Genomic DNA, 16614 nt, shown 5'->3' with positions numbered 1-16614 from the left:
AAATTAAATGATCCACATCGCTTTACCTGATACATTCCAACTCCAATGTGCTTCGGCTCAATTTTCACTAGCTCAGCTAATGGATCTTGTACACGCCTTGCTATGGAAACTGAAAAAAACAGAATCAGAAAACAAGTATAACTTAATGTGAAAAGCAGTACTCAGATAATTACTTACGTTAGTTCCTCATAATTCAAGTACTTAATCCTATCCCTACTTATACTGCCCTCCAAGGACAAACAATTTAAATTTCATAAATTTCAAAGTTCTCTTTCTTTCCCATGCAAAATTTCAGAATTAATCATGCCATCCTAGGCATTCTTGAGCATAAATAGACTAAAAAGAATTATAGACTTGAAAAAAAACAATCATAACACTTAGTTCACATACCTATACAATTATCTGTTCATTCTTAAAGAATAGGATATTTCATGCTTTAAAAAGTGAGTAGATATTTGTTTTATTTTTAAATAATTATAATTATAAATATGATGTAGGGCAAGCCCAAGATGGCTATAGTTAGGATCCTTTGTCAAGGCTTCTGGCAGATTATGTTTTTAGTATGAAGCCAAGATCATGAATACCCTGATTCTGCATATATATCAAGGTTATAAACGTTTGCGTGTGAGCATATGCCCACTTATGTAACCTGAAGGCAATGGGCTTCTTTTGTTTGGCCTGCATATAAAAAAGGCCTATGGAAATGGCTCAGGGATCTAAATGGAACTGGCTGGGGAAAAAATGGGGAAAAATGAGGTTGGAGGCTGGGGGACTGCTGCTGCCTCTGAATACAGAATGTCTACTACCCCAACTGTGTTGTACATCTTCTTCCACCTGCCAGGATCCCAAATCTGTTTCCGAGAGTCTGAGCCTCCTCCACAACATATGACTTGTAGTTATACGTCAAATATGCTATCAGGACTAGATCCTGTGATAATAATGAATACATAATGAATCATATCTTAATGCAAGCAGAGATACTGAGTCTACTAGCTAGTGAATACACTTGTATGCCACTGAATATGATTGCAGGAGTGCATTGGGAGGCCCTCTAGCCCAACTGCTTGTCTTGTAACACATATACAGTTCTAATCACATCCCTTTCTTGACCATCACAATCCATACTCAAGAAACTTGAAAAATAACTTCAAACATACTTTTATCTACATCATGACTTTTTACCTAATCATCATTTACTGCCATCATTTTAACCAAACAATAAAACTTCTATATAATTGAACTTACAGATTTAGGTAGAGAAAACATATTTATTATGACTTTTATGGATATTTCTAAAGGCACCCACCCCAACCCCAACCCAAGTAGCACAGTAACACCGAGTCCTTACGTATGAACAGCTTCATACATATATACACACTATTATATACAATACACTAATATATATTATATTATCAAGTACTGTTGTGTACATACATACTTACATTGAGTACTTTATGTACACTTTATTTAAATAAAGCTATCTTGTGTTATTTTCTAAATACATGAAAGCCAATCAGTGTTACCTACTCATATTGACTGGATGCAATGTAAATTCATTAAGTGAAAACATTGTAACGCTACCAAAGGAAATCCATGCTTGCTTTCATATTAAACTGTTTAGGTCTAGCAACAAAAGTCACCTCTTGTAAGAGATCTTCAGATTCTCTAGTCCTCTCTCGTCAGAAAATAAGATCTACTGTGAACATCAAGTTCACTATATGGACACTGTCATTTTTATGTCCTCTCTTAATATATGTAACACACGTTGACAAAGGCAATTTGTAAAGTAAGTTTAGATATTAGTAACCTGGTGACAGACAATCTGCCTATTTCTCTTACAGAAGAGAGGATTTCAAGGCCTTCACATATACCTTTCAATCAAAACTCACAAAAGCAGAGCTGAGGGTTTACTCAGTGGTAAAGCACAAGCAAGTTCCTGAGTTCAATCCCCAGCACCATCAAAAGAAAAAAAAAAATCACAAAAGGTTAATCAGTGGCGGGGGGAGCTGGGGTTGTGGCTCAGTGGTAGATCACTTGCCTAGCACATGTGATTCCCTGGGTTTGATCCTCAGCATGACATTAAAAAAATAAATAAAACAAAGGTATTGTGTCCAACTCCACTAAAAAATAAATATTAAAAAAAAGGTTAATTAGGTGTAAACACTGCAGGCTATAAAAGAAATGCTTTCCTCTAATAATGCTACAATTACAAAATGAAAATACAGTGCTACTAGTGATGTACTTGAATTTCTATAAACCAAACATTTATTTATCCTAGCTTTAAATCTATAATGCAGTAAGAATGATTTTCAGGGCTGGGGATGTGGCTCAAGCGGTAGCGTGCTCGCCTGGCATGCGTGTGGCCCGGGTTCGATCCTCAGCACCACATACAAAGATGTTGTGTCTGCCGAAAACTAAAAAATACATATTAAAAAAAAATTCTCATTCTCTCTCTCTCTCAAAAAAAAAAAAAGAATGATTTTCAAAAAACATATATATATTGCCAAAATACTTTAAGTAAAAAAAAAAAAACCCAAAGAATAAACCAAGTTAAAATATAGGCATCAGAATATTTAAGTGTAGAAAGGCAAGTACTAGAAATGCAATAAAAGAAGATCAATAATGGGTAAATCTCTTAAATCTACCCCTACCAGAAAACCCACATTATGAAACTCTAAACAGAAACTAGTTAAAGCAATTGCATAATTTGTTAAGTGTGGGTACAGCCTCATAGTTAAAATTTTTCGGAAATATACAAAAGGGTTTTAAGCTATTTTCTATTCTGTTTGCATCTAATTGCTGTGTTCCCTTTTGCATTCTAATATTACTAAATGCAGCAGAGCAATGGAATGGAAATTGGGGCTTCTAGGTGACATGTTAATGCTACATAAGTCCAGAGCCTCTGGAGTTACAGTGCTTCCAATAAACAGCCTTGACAGACAACCTAATGTTTCTCCAGCTGGTATTTCCCTCTCAGATGCTATTCACTCTGTATAGTCTAAAAACTTAAGTATGGAAGAAAAGGAAGGAGGGGTAGAGAGGATAAAAGATGAACACCACAGATTCAGTCACATGTTCAGGCTTTGGAGAGAAATTGACAAGATCACCAAGCAAGAGTTACTTAGTACACATGATAAAGCAGAGCTCCAGTGGATAATAATCAGGCTTGGCAAAAGATTCCCACAAGGAAAAAGTAAGAGATAACTCAGGAAAAGAGAATATATAAGCTAGTTTACCAAAAGAATTTTTAAAATAGGAAGTTGTAGACCCAATCTTAGGGAACATCTTTATTTTGAGATGGAGAGGAAAAGGTAGAAATAGTGGAAAAAAGCAACAAATGAATCATAAGGAGACTACAGTAACTGATGTAAGTCAATATGATTTCTGGGAAATGTTAAACATACAGTTACCACATGCCCTCAAATTTTTATTCCTAGGTAATACTCAAAAGAAATGGAAACATGTCCACATAAGACCTTATCAATGAATGTTCACAGAAGCATTATCTAAAATAACCAAAAAAAAAGTAAAAACATCATAAATATCCATCAACTGATGAATGGATAAACAAAATGTGGTCTACCCATTCAAAAGAGTATCATTTGGTAACACGACAGAGTGAAATGTTGATATATACTTTGAGGAAGAGCATGGATGAACCTGAGAAACATTATGCTAAGTGAAGAAGCCAGACATAAAAGACCACATACCGTATGATTCTAATCAAATGAACAGGCCAGAACAAGCAAATCCACATAGTTAGAGGGCAGATTAGTTTGCCAAGAGTTGGCGTGGTAAATGGGAAGGGTGGGCTGAATGGAATCCAAATACTACTTTATACACAGGTGAGATCAATATTTTCCTATACCAATGCTACTTTTTACCATTGTTCAGGAAATAATAGTTAATGTGCTTTAACAAAAAGGAAGATATAAATATAGTATAAAAACCAGATTATTATTATTTTTATTTGCAGATGATATTTGTCTACCTAAAAAACTAAAGTAGCAAGTGAACTGAAAAAATGTAAGAACTAATAAGATTCCAATCAGTCTGGCTGGTTTCAACACACAGTCAAAACATGATGCTTTATCTTATGCACTCAACAGCCAATAAGAAATGGACTGGGGAATGGAAAAAAATGGGGAGATGTTGGTCAAAGAGTAAAACCATGCAGTTATAAGATAAGTTCTGGAGATCTAATATACAGTGTGGTAAATTAAAATTAAAAACAAGCAAAACAAAAGGATCATTTACCATATATGTAGTGTGTGTGTGTGTCTACTTAATCTCCGAGAGAAATAAAAAAGTACAGAAACTGGACAAAAGGATAGATGTTAACAGAATTTTGCTCTATATCTTACAGAATTTAAAAACTATTTATTAAATGGATTTAAAGTTTATTTGGAAAAAAAGAAACACCTAAGTACAATTAAAAAAGATAAAAGCACTCCTATTATAAGTCAACAAAAACAGAATCTTGAATTGTGTTAAACTACATAGACCAATGAAAAGAGCACAGAAAGTACACATGAAATTTTAGTTGTTAATAAATAGTAATTTGGTAAACGGTAGTGTCATTAAATGTGAAAAAGAAAATTATTAATAAGGGTATTGAGGGGGCTGGGGATGTGGCTCAAGCGGTAGCGCGCTCGCCTCGCATGCATGTGGCCCGGGTTCGATCCTCAGCACCACATACCAACAAAGATGTTGTGTCCGCCGAGAACTAAAAAATAATAAATATTTAAAAATTCTCTCTCTCTCTCTCTCTCTCTCTCTCTCCCCCCTCTCTCACTCTCTCTTTAAAAAAAAAAATAAGGGTATTGAGCTTAGAAGCATTAGAGGAAAAAATGTGTTAGATACATAAAGGAGGATAGTGAGTCCAGATTTAGTGAAGATCGTCACCCTAAAAGGTTAGCAACACCTTTCTCATATGGCTAAGTTACACTGTGTACAACTTGCATGCTGATATACAGTAGTCTGAAAGCAACACCTCTCACCCGCTTTCATTACATGCCTTGTATCCAATAAATAAAAACGGTTCCAGGGCCCTTGAGTTCTATGAAATACCCAGAATCCTAAAGCTTCTAGAGTAAATCAAATCATTGCCTAAAAAAGACTCTACTAAACAGTCCACTTTTAATTTTGTTTTATTATATTATCTAACAATATTAAATAGAGGTATTTCTTTTTAAGATCCAATATTCATCTTGTTTTATCTTTCCCCTTGTCAGGAAGGAACAAAGGAAAATCCATAAAATTTCTCAATGTAGTTTTTTAATTTTCATTCAATAACATCAAATTTGAATTGTTTTCATTATAAAGTTTATTAAGGCTGGGCACAGTGGCCCAACCCTGCAATCCCAGATAGTTGGGAGACTTCGGCAGGAGAATCACAAGTTGAAGGCCAGCTTGGGTGATTTAGTGAGAACCTGGCTCAAATAAAAAATGATGAGGCAGGAGGATTGTATGTTCAAAGCCAGCCTCAGCAAAAGCGGGGCACTAAGCAACTCAGTGAGACCCTGTCTCTAAATAAAATACAAAATAGGGCTAGGGATGTGGCTCAGTGGCTGAGGGTCCCTGAGTTCAATTCCCAGTACCGCCCCCCAAAAATAAGTAAATAAAATAAATTAAAAATGAAAAAAGGGCTAGAGATGTAGCTCAGTGGTAGAGTATTCAATCCCCAGTGCCATTAAGAAAACCCAATTTATTAAAATGCAATGTTCATAATTTCGATGTCAACATATCACCTTGACTCTGTTGAATAAGAAACTAACAAATATGTTAATGTAGTTTAAAAAAATCACTATACATCTTGATTGTAACAGAGTTGGTAGAGGTTATATAAGTTAATCAAAATTCATAGATGGTGAATTCATCATTTTCTGTAATGAATTTTAAAGGAAAAATTTAAAGAATAATGTCTTCCTTTTGAAAGGATGAATTTTACTTTATGGATGTATCTCTAAATGAATGGAATATTTCTATGTCTCTGAGAATGTTAAACATTTCCTTATTTTTCTTCTGCCAACATCAATTCTATTTCCTCCGTAGCTTTTTCCCCTGGTATATTTTGACATGTCATAAGTAAGTTTTCCTTATACGTTAGGTGACCCTTGACTGTCCACAACGGGCAGGGTATGAACAAGCTGACTGGAAGTACTTTCTTCAAAGGTAAGCGTTACCGCTGGCATCAATACAGGGTGCTCTGGTCATTTCTCTATGGAATCTCTGATCTTGGTTTCTTTAGGTATTATCTCTTGTGTTGGTCAAAGCTATCAATTTTCATAAAAAGTTTGTTCCTCTCTAAATACTCTTTATGGCATCCCCACTCCTGTATGTAAGCTGTGTCCACCACTGTAGAAACTTTTTGTTTCACCACTCCAGAAAACAAATCTCTAGTCTTCAGTAAACGCAGAAAAATAACAGTAACCTAACTATGTGGAAGGAAAGGTCTAACTGTTGCTATCTTATTGAGTTTTATATAACATATAACATACAATTAATCATATATATAATTATATAACATATAATTATATAACATATAATTAATCATTTTTATTTATTTTTTTTTATATTTTATTTTATTTTATTTTTTTTTTATTTTTATTTTTTTTTATTGGTTGTTCAAAACATTACAAAGCTCTTGACATAGCATATTTCTTACATAAGCTTTGAGTGAGTTATGAGCTCCCATTTTTACCCCCAACGCAGATTTCAAAATCATATCAGTTACATATCCCCATTTTTACAAAATGCCATATTAGTAACTGTTGTATTCTGCTACCTTTCCTATCCTATACTATCCCCCCTCCCCTCCCCTCCCCTCCCATCCTCTCTATCTACCCCATCCACTGTAATTTATTTCTCTCCTTATTTATCTTCCCATTCCCCTCACAGCCTCTTATATGTATTTTTGTATAACAATGCGGCTCTCCCTCCATTTCCATGTAATTCCCATTTTTTTTCCCTTTCCCTCCCCCTTCATGTCTCTGTTTATTGCTAGTCTTTTCTTCCTGCTCTTCCTCCCTTCTCTAATCTTAATTGCTCTCATTATATCAAAGAAGTCATTTTGTATTTGTTTTTTAGGGATTGGCTAGCTTCACTAAGCATAATCTGCTCTAGTGCCATCCATTTCCCTGCGAATTCCATGATTTTGTCATTTTTTACTGCTGCGTAATACTCCATGGTGTATAGATGCCACATTTTTTTAATCCATTCATCCATTGAAGGGCATCTGGGTTGTTTCCACAGTCTAGCTATTGTGAATTGTGCTGCTATGAACATTGATGTGGCAGTATCCCTGTAGTACGCTCCTTTTAGGTCTTCAGGGAATAGTCCGAGAAGGGCAATAGCAGGGTCAAATGGTGGTTCCATTCCCAGCTGTCCCAGGAATCTCCATACTGCTTTCCAAAGTGGCCGAACCAATTTGCAGTCCCACCAGCAATGTACAAGAGTACCCTTTTCCCCACATCCTCTCCAGCATTTGTTGTTGTTTGACTTCATAATGGCTGCCAATCTTACTGGAGTGAGATGGTATCTTAGGGTGGTTTTGATTTGCATTTCTCTGACTGCTAGAGATGGTGAGCATTTTTTCATGTACTTGTTGATTGATTGTATGTCCTCCTCTGAGAAGTGTCTGTTTAGGTCCTTGGCCCATTTGTTGATTGGGTTATTTGTTATCTTGTTGTCTAATTTTTTGAGTTCTTTGTATACTCTGGATATTAGGGCTCTATCTGAAGTGTGAGGAGTAAAAATTTGTTCCCAGGATGTAGGCTCCCTATTTACCTCTCTTATTGTTTCTCTTGCTGAGAAAAAACTTTTTAGTTTAAGTAAGTCCCAATTGTTGATTCTTGTTATTAACTCTTGTGCTATGGGTGTCCTATTAAGGAATTTGGGGCCTGACCCTACAATATGTAGATCGGAGCCAACTTTTTCTTCTATCATACGCAGAGTCTCTGTTTTGATATCAAGGTCTTTGATCCATTTTGAGTTAACTTTTGTACATGGTGAGAGGAGAGGGTTTAGTTTCATTTTGTTGCATATGGATTTCCAGTTTTCCCAACACCATTTGTTGAAGATGCTATCCTTCCTCCATTGCTTGCTTTTAGCCCCTTTATCAAATATAAGGTAGTTGTAACTTTGTGGGTTAGTCTCTGTGTCCTCTATTCTGTACCATTGGTCCACCCGCCGGTTTTGGTACCAGTACCATGCTGTTTTTGTTACTATTGCTCTGTAATATAGTTTGAAGTCTGGTATTGCAATACCGCCTGATTCACTCTTCCTGCTTAGTATTGCTTTTGCTATTCTGGGTCTTTTATTTTTCCATATGAATTTCATGATTGCTTTATCTATTTCTACAAGAAGTGCCATTGGGATTTTGATTGGCATTGCATTAAACCTATAGAGAACTTTTGGTAATATCGCCATTTTGATGATGTTAGTTCTGCCTATCCATGAACAGGGTATATTTTTCCATCTTCTAAGTTCCTCTTCTATTTCTTTCTTTAGGGTTCTGTAGTTTTCATTGTATAGGTCTTTCACCTCTTTTTTTAGGTTGATTCCCAAGTATTTTATTTTTTTTGAGGATATTGTGAATGGGGTGTTTTTCCTCATTTCCGTTTCAGAAGTTTTGTCGCTGATATACAGAAATGCATAATTAATCATTTTTAAAAGTGTACAAGTCAGTGCTACTCACCACACTTACAATGTTATGCAACCACCACATCTATCATTACACCAAAAGAAAACCTTGTACCCATTTAAGCAGTCATTTCCATTTCTCTATAGTGCCTGATAACCACAACTGGCTGCCTATCTTACAAATTCTCCAAATCTGCACATTTCATATAAATGTAATCAGACAAATGTGGTCTTTTGTGACTGGCTTTCTCCACTTGGTTTAATATTTTCAAGGTTCATCAAGTTGCAGCAAGTATCAGTACTCTACTCTTTTTCATGGTTGAATAATATTCTAATGTATGAATATAACACATTCATCTGCTGATAAGATATTTGAGTTGTTTCCAGCTTTTGACTGCTATGAATAGTGCTATCAGCATTTGCATTACAAGCATTTTAGTTCCTATTTTCTATTCTTTGGGGTATATACCTAGAAGTGCAGTTGCTGGTCAGGTTGTAATTCTATGCTTAACCTGGTCTCTTTGATTTTGAAACAGACTTTCAACCAATCCTCTTATTTTTAGAACCACCCTTGGCCTTCCCAGCATACCTCCAAAGGTACTTCATACCACTTTCCTGAATCAGGAGGGACTGCATAAGCCATATCATCACATTAGTCTTCTGTTTTCTACAATGCTGCCTTAGAATTCAACTTTCTCCAGCTGGCTAGGTCACTTATAACTCATCTATCTGGCTTCTAGTTTCAAAACTTTTTGTTGCTGCTTTCTCTTCTCTCATTCTTTTTGTCCTAGAGGGCTTATTTCTTATTCCTTTAAACAGAATGTTTCTGTCATTTTAATAGGATTTCAGAAGGGACGAAAGACATAAAAAGTATACTCCATTTCCCATTTTAAGTCAGAAATCAATAAACATTTTAGTATCATCTGTTAGTTTATCCATTCAGATTGAAGGCCTTTCCTGTACAATGTACTTATTATGGGAGAGATAAGCATTGATAAGACAACTTCTATTTTCAATAAGATGATAAACTGACCAAGGAGATGTAGTAATACAAAGGTCATTCTCTTATGTATGTCTAACACTTGCATGGCTGCTGAGGTTCTATTATATAAAAGTAAACTTACAAAGAATTTGTATTAGCCCATTTTCTGTTACTATAACAGAATACCTTAAACTGGATAATGTCTTAAATAAAAAGGTTTATTTAACTCACAGTATTTTGGGAGCCTAAAAATTCAAGATTGTGTGGCCTCATCTATTCAAACTCTGGTGAGGGCTCTCTTGGCTGTGTCACAAAATGGAAGAGAAACAGAAAGGGAACCAGCCACATGTTGAAGGGGCAAAGCACGTGAGGTGGCCTTGTAACAACTAACTGCACAAGATTAGCATTAATCTATTTCAGGAATGATGCTCTAGTGAGCTAATTACCTTGAACTAGACCCCATCAATTAAAGATGTCACCAGAGCCAGGCTCAGTGGTACACGTCTGTAATCCCAGAGGCTTGGGAGGCTTAAGTAGGAAGATCTAGAGTTCAAAGCCTGCTTCAGGAACTTGGTGAGGCCCCAAGCAACTCAGCAAGACCCTGTCTCTAAATAAAATATTTAAAAAGAGGTGAGATGTGACTCAGCAGTTAAGAGCCCCTCCCTGGGTTCAATCCGAAGTACCCCCCGTCTAAAAGAAAAAAAGAAAGAAAGAAAGATTCCACCACGTGTTAACATCACTACACTAAGGACTGAGTTTCTAGCACATGAATCTTCAGCAGACAAACACCCAAACCACAGCAAGGTTTAAAGGTAAATCCCATACTCATAGGTAGCTCAGGTCTCAAAGTACAAAGTCATTTTTGGCATGAAGTACTACAAAAGAGGAAGATTCCCAATGAGAAACAGGACTCAAAAGGAAGTGGGGGCTGTGGGTGGAACTCAGAGGTAGAGCCTAGCATGTATAAGGACCTACACTACAAAAATAAAAAACAAAAAAGGAAAAGGAAGTAAGCCCTTGGAAGCCAACAATGGAGACTTGAAGCTTGTTTGAATATCTGCCTTCAGACCTAGACTTTAAAGACTCTAAGGGTCCAGGTAGATGTTTTGAGTTGATATGGATTAAAGATCATCATTGCCACACAGCAGCAAGTTGAGATATATCTTGTGATTCTCAAGGAAGGGATGAGAATCACAAACTAATTCAAGTCACATAGTAATTCCCTTTTTTATTATGGTCTTCTTTCATAGAGTCTTGATAGAATGTTGTAATCTGGTCCCACCTATAATTCTTTAACAGTTGTGCAGCCACATGGACAAGGGTTAGGAAGAAACAGCAATCCCTCAAGCAGTGGAAGGACTGAGGACTGCTGCCTTCCAGAAAAAGCGATATCTTTTCAATGCTAATTTGGGAAGTTCTGGACTTTATTATTTATAAAGAAAACATCATTCTTTTATAAACATTACGTACATAAATATTACATACACACTTACTGGCTATGTGGCCCTTTAAGCCTTAGTTTTCTCATCTGTAAAGTAGGAATAATAATGATGTCTTATAGGGCAACTGTGAGGATAAAATAAAATAATCCTGATAAATTATTTCTCACAATGTTTTATACATATTAAGTACTTAAGAAAGATTGGAATTAGAAACTCTTACTATGATTACTATTTCTACTCCTCCTACCATTATCATCACTATTGTTATTACAGGGCAAACACCAAAAGCACATGGTAAGGAGGCAAAGACCAGGTTAAGCGCATGTGATAGAAACAGCTTCACAGAAGAAGCAAGATGTTGAACTGGAAGTTTGAGTTTGAGAAGATGATAATTTTAGACAAGGAATTGTGTTATGGAAGAAACAACTGAAGAGAAACTACAAGGCCTTTTGAATGTTTGAAAAAGAACTTTTTAGCTTTAGATTAATGGAAAACTGCTCAAAAATATATCTCTAGGTATAGATTTCAAGAACAGCCAATGAAAACTGAAGTGATACTTTAAAGAAAAAAATTAAATGAAAGGCCTATTAGTAACAAAGTGATCTAATATCCTTCCATTACACAGAAAAATGCTCCGACCAGATCTAATATTTTGCTTGACACAACTGTTTCTACTTGATGTATGAAAGTATTCAAACTTCTTGAAATAAAATATTCCACATCACAGAAATTAAAGCAATCAAATACTACTAAAATAAAAGTAGGCTTTTAAAGGCAATACACTATCAAATGACAACCTCTATTATTAACCCACGAGAGACAAAGCACTTGACAAATATTTAGCAGTAAACTGAAAGACTGTATATGCATGCATTTGTACTACAAAAAATTTTATGTTAAAATATTACTTATTGCCAAAAGCCTATAATTATATTTTGTAATAGTAATAAAATATATTCTGTTATTTTTATTATTAAACTCTCTGGAATTTGATTTTCTAAATACTTTTTGGGTTAATTTTTTACTGTTCTCTAAGAGTACTATGTAATGTTCTTTAAAAATGGGACAGTATTATTCTTCTTTTCCATAATTCCAATTATTAGTAAAATCAACCACTTTCCTTCTATTATGCCAATTCTTGGGCATGTGGTATATCTTTTAAAGTTTCTTGGGTATTGAAAATATTCAGCTTGGCACACATGCAAGTCCCAAATATCAAAATGACATGTTTTTGTGATGGACCACAGTTTCTTACCTGCACTTCTTAAATTAGGATCTAGCCCTGGCATCTCTTTGTTAGCTTCAGGACTAACACTGTAGATTGATGCTCCTGCTTCACTGGTGATACTGAAAAGAAAAAAGAAAAAAAAAGGGGAAAACATTGTTTTCCAAACTTTCTACCTAGCCAAAGAACATAAATAAATAAAACTCAGAAGATCTACCTATCTATCTATATATACACATATCACCATATCATAAAACACACACACACTCAGGTAAAGTGCTCTCTTTATACCTCAATGATACCAAAGCATTTAGTATTTCATCAATACAAAGTTATATTAAGCAATGTTTGTTTTCTTCCACATAGAAAACACATGGGGTTATATCCAGGATAAATTCATTCTGTTATTTTCTCTCTCGCTGATAATAAGAGAAAGTTTATAGATGAACACAATGAATACTTTTCCCTGAAAATAAATTTCAAAATGTTCAGAATACACTTAGTTTCTCCTGTGTTTAGAATTCATTGCTGGCTGACATTTATTCCTGTGTAGATGGGTGCATATGAGGACATATCCCCACCCACACAAATTGCCGTAATTACGACTATTGTTATTATTTGGTTATTTATTCATAATAACCACAACATGAAAAACAAAGAGCAAAAGACCCTTTTTTTCAGGAGGGCCTGAAATTATCCTTTCATTGGATTTGATCCTTTCACCATTTCATTTTGTAATTTCTTTAATCAAAGTATCATATAAATCTTCCTTTTCCTTTCTCCTGTGGCTCCAGAAACTTCACGAACTATAACTGGAACACTCTCATACAGCTGACTTTTGCATGCTGGTTGGCATTTCTACAGTTCATCAAACATTTTAAAATTAGAGTTCTCCTTTATGACATAATGTACAAAGAAATGTTATCTATCCAAATTATATACAAGACCTATGGTTTTATACCACAGGACCACGTAGGTGTCAAGATTCAAAAGCAGATATGTGTCGGTGCTCAATTTATAATCCATTCTTAACAATCTCTCCCTTCCTCTGCTCCTCTATATTTACTTTGATTACATGAAACAAGTTCAGTGGATAACTTATTAATATACTACCCCAGTGTAATAAGTGAACACTGAGAAATAACAAGGGGAAAAGTTGGTTTACTACCCCCTTGTCTTTGGAGAACTTTTGATTGAATTTTTTTTTTTTTTTTTTAGAGAGAGAGAGAGAGAATGAACTTTTTTAATATTTATTTTTTAGTTTTCGGCGGACACAACACCTTTGTATGTGGTGCTGAGGACCGAACCCGGGCCGCACACATGCCAGGCAAGTGCGCTACCGCTTGAGCCATATCCACAGTCCTTGATTGAATTTTGACAACTATAAGCCACTAAGACTTTAAAAGATTATTCTTGAGAACGTGAAGACTTATCTTTTTGCAATCCACTATCCTAAATTTTGTGATAGGAAAAATGAACACTGCAATTGGAAAGCATGGCTGATTACCCTGCTTCTCATTAACACCATACAGTAAGAGATAACTGAGAGCATATTTTGTACAAAATATAAAACCAACTACTTTACAGAAATTATCTCATTTAATGAATTAGATCTATTTTATAAGTGACCAGTAAGCCCAAGGTAAGCAATTGAGCTGGATTTAGACCCTAACTTGATCCTCAAGTTTGAGCTCTTAACCAGAACAACCTAGTAGTTACTAAATAGTTTCACAGTCTTTTATGAACTCATTAAGTCCCAAGTTTTCAATTGTGTGAACATAAAATAAATACTCAAATATTATTTCAAAGTTACCTAGAAGGTAAATATACAATTGTGGCTCAATTTAAGTTTTCCAGGTATTCCACATCTGAGACAATTGGACAAAAATGGGTTAAAATGAGAACCTGTATTTTTTATTTTTTTATTTTTATTTTTTTTAAAGAGAGAGAATTTTTTTAATATTTATTTCTCAGTTTTCGGTGGACACAACATCTTTTATTTTATTTTATGTGGTGCTGAGGATAGAACCCAGCTCCCCACATATGCCAGGCAAGCACATTATGCTTGAGCCACATCCCCAGCCCAAGAGAACCTGTATTTTTATGCAAAACAATAAACACAATATCTTTTCTAAAGAGCTACTGTCTTCATAAGAACTCATATTTTTCTTCCATTGTCTTCATCTCTGATGCAAAATGAGTTGTTGTGTTTTTTTGTTGATGTTGTTGTTTTTAAGTATCTTAAGATAGAGCCTGAAGCACATAGAAGGTCAAGCATGTCAATAATTTCATAAATTCAACTTTACAATTAAAAGAAAATTATGTTTTTTCACCAAAATAAGATTTAAATTATGTGTGCCTTGTACTATATAATGATCAAGGAAAAAATATATTAAATAAAGCTTGAAGTAAAAAAAGAACTCTTTACGTGGCATAATAATATGATGGTAAAACTAGTAAACTAGAAGTGATTTTTCAATTCAGTACTTCTAAACCTGGAACCCTTGGACACTAGACAGAGAGAAGCAGGATTAATTGAAACTGTGGTAAAATATTTGTACTTATGTATTCTCCAACTCACCCCAGGAAGAGGGCTTACACCTTTCGCTCATTATACTTCAAGAAATTCAAGACCTCCCCAAAAGATTATGAAGCACCACCACAGGATAAGAATATTCAGTAGCCATTTCAAACACAAATCAACAATCAATCTAATCAAATCTTTTCTAAAAAACTAGAGTATCCATGAAGCATAAGCTAAACCTATTGTTTGGAGAAAAGAATGTTTTATAAATCCTCCAAAGTTACAAGTATATAAACAAAGGGAACTTAAATGGTAAATTAAAATTCTAACTAACTGTGGCTTTTAGCTGTTGGGTACCTGAGAATTTGCTGGTGATTCACTGTCTCCTGAAGTTATAATTCTCAATGGACTGAGGGAAACTGTTGCAAAGAAAAACACTCAGATAATAAATATTCCTTCAAATACCACACTGCCACTCCTTTTAAACAGAAGAATACAAAACAGATGTGACACACTGCACCCAAAGATTTTAGATTAACATTAATATTAAATCAATACAAAATGTAGTAAATTTCATATGCTTTAGTTATTGAATAATATGGGACCAATAAACAGCTCAGAACTAAGCACAGATCAGAAAGCTTAAATAATCTAAATGAACAGAAAAGTCTCAACACTGATTACTTCAATATAAAACATATAAGGACCCAAGAAGTATATGTGGCAAGAATTAAATGAAACAAATCAAACTGAGAGTGGTGATGATTTCTTCCAGGAGAAATTGCTAGGAACAAAAGCTTCAATGCACCCCTCCCCACCTTTTCATTCAGCAGAAAGCATACTAGATTTATAAGGTAACTTCTGTTTAATGGGAAGTTTTCCAATAAACTATTGGGAAATTTTTTCTCACTGTGTTAGACATACAACTATGTCTAACACAGTGAGAAAAGTAAAAGTGAACTTTGTGTAAAAATCATATATCTAATGATTTAATAAGTATTTCAATTTAAAAAAAGAAATTTCTCTCCAGTATAAAAAAGTTAGGCTCCAAATCTTAGCAATTCGATTATTTTACATGTTTTACCAAAAAGCAAAAAAGACTAAGCAGAATTTATTATTTTAGGGGACTTTAACTGACAAAGTTGTAATTGAACAAATGTTTCAAGAATATTACAGTACTCTGAAAGTCCTTCAAATTGCACCAGTTCAGACAAACACCTAAATAGATAAATAGGTATCTAGAGCTTTAAATATATGAAAATATGTTTCAGAAGCTAACACCGAAGTCAGACATATGTTAATATGCTAATTCTCTAAAATTAAAATGATAATTTTAAAAGTATGTTATCTGGTTAAGTACTATTTTAGGGTCTCTTTGGATCTTTCTAAGTAAATAAACTACCTTCATAATCTAAAAAGCAAGTAAAACATCTACAACATGGAAAAATTCCCTTTAAATTCTTTTAAAATATTTCCCCAAACTCCTATGTCAAAATGCTATATTTGGTTATTTTAATAAAATTCAACAGTATAACTTATATAACACTTATCATTAACCAATATCTTTTGTTTTTTTTCAAATATATACATTTAAATTTCAGAATTGATACCTCCACATTTCTTACGTCTCTTCTACCATGATAGACTATATTGATAGAGCTTTTAAAATCAGATTTGTGAGTACTTCTCTTAGAGTGACAATTCATTCAAATAGTAAAAGAATCTTTTCTGTTTTGTTTTTGTTTTTAACCAAGTTGAGATGGGAGGATGAGATTCTTTTCACAAAAGAAAACTAGCT

At 34.4% G+C, this 16614-nt stretch overlaps 1 protein-coding gene across 2 annotated transcripts in view; it reads right to left on the bottom strand.

The window, feature by feature from the left end:
- The window catches only part of SRBD1 (S1 RNA binding domain 1), a 227205-nt gene that overhangs the window by 87316 nt on the left and 123275 nt on the right, over nucleotides 1–16614 (bottom strand). For both annotated transcript variants that reach the window (XM_081265361.1, XM_081265362.1), the window contains exons 15-16: nucleotides 12323–12414; nucleotides 27–109 (exon numbers count right to left, since the gene is read on the bottom strand). In XM_081265361.1, coding sequence (XP_081121487.1) covers nucleotides 27–109; nucleotides 12323–12414 — 175 coding nt within the window. The remainder of the gene's footprint in view (nucleotides 1–26; nucleotides 110–12322; nucleotides 12415–16614) is intronic.

This window comes from Spermophilus citellus, assembly GCF_964194105.1.
Source record: "Spermophilus citellus genome assembly, chromosome: 13".
NCBI classification, from domain to species: Eukaryota; Metazoa; Chordata; class Mammalia; order Rodentia; family Sciuridae; genus Spermophilus; species Spermophilus citellus.
Note: the sequence above shows the minus strand (reverse complement) of the source record. Positions and strands in the feature narration are given on the sequence as shown.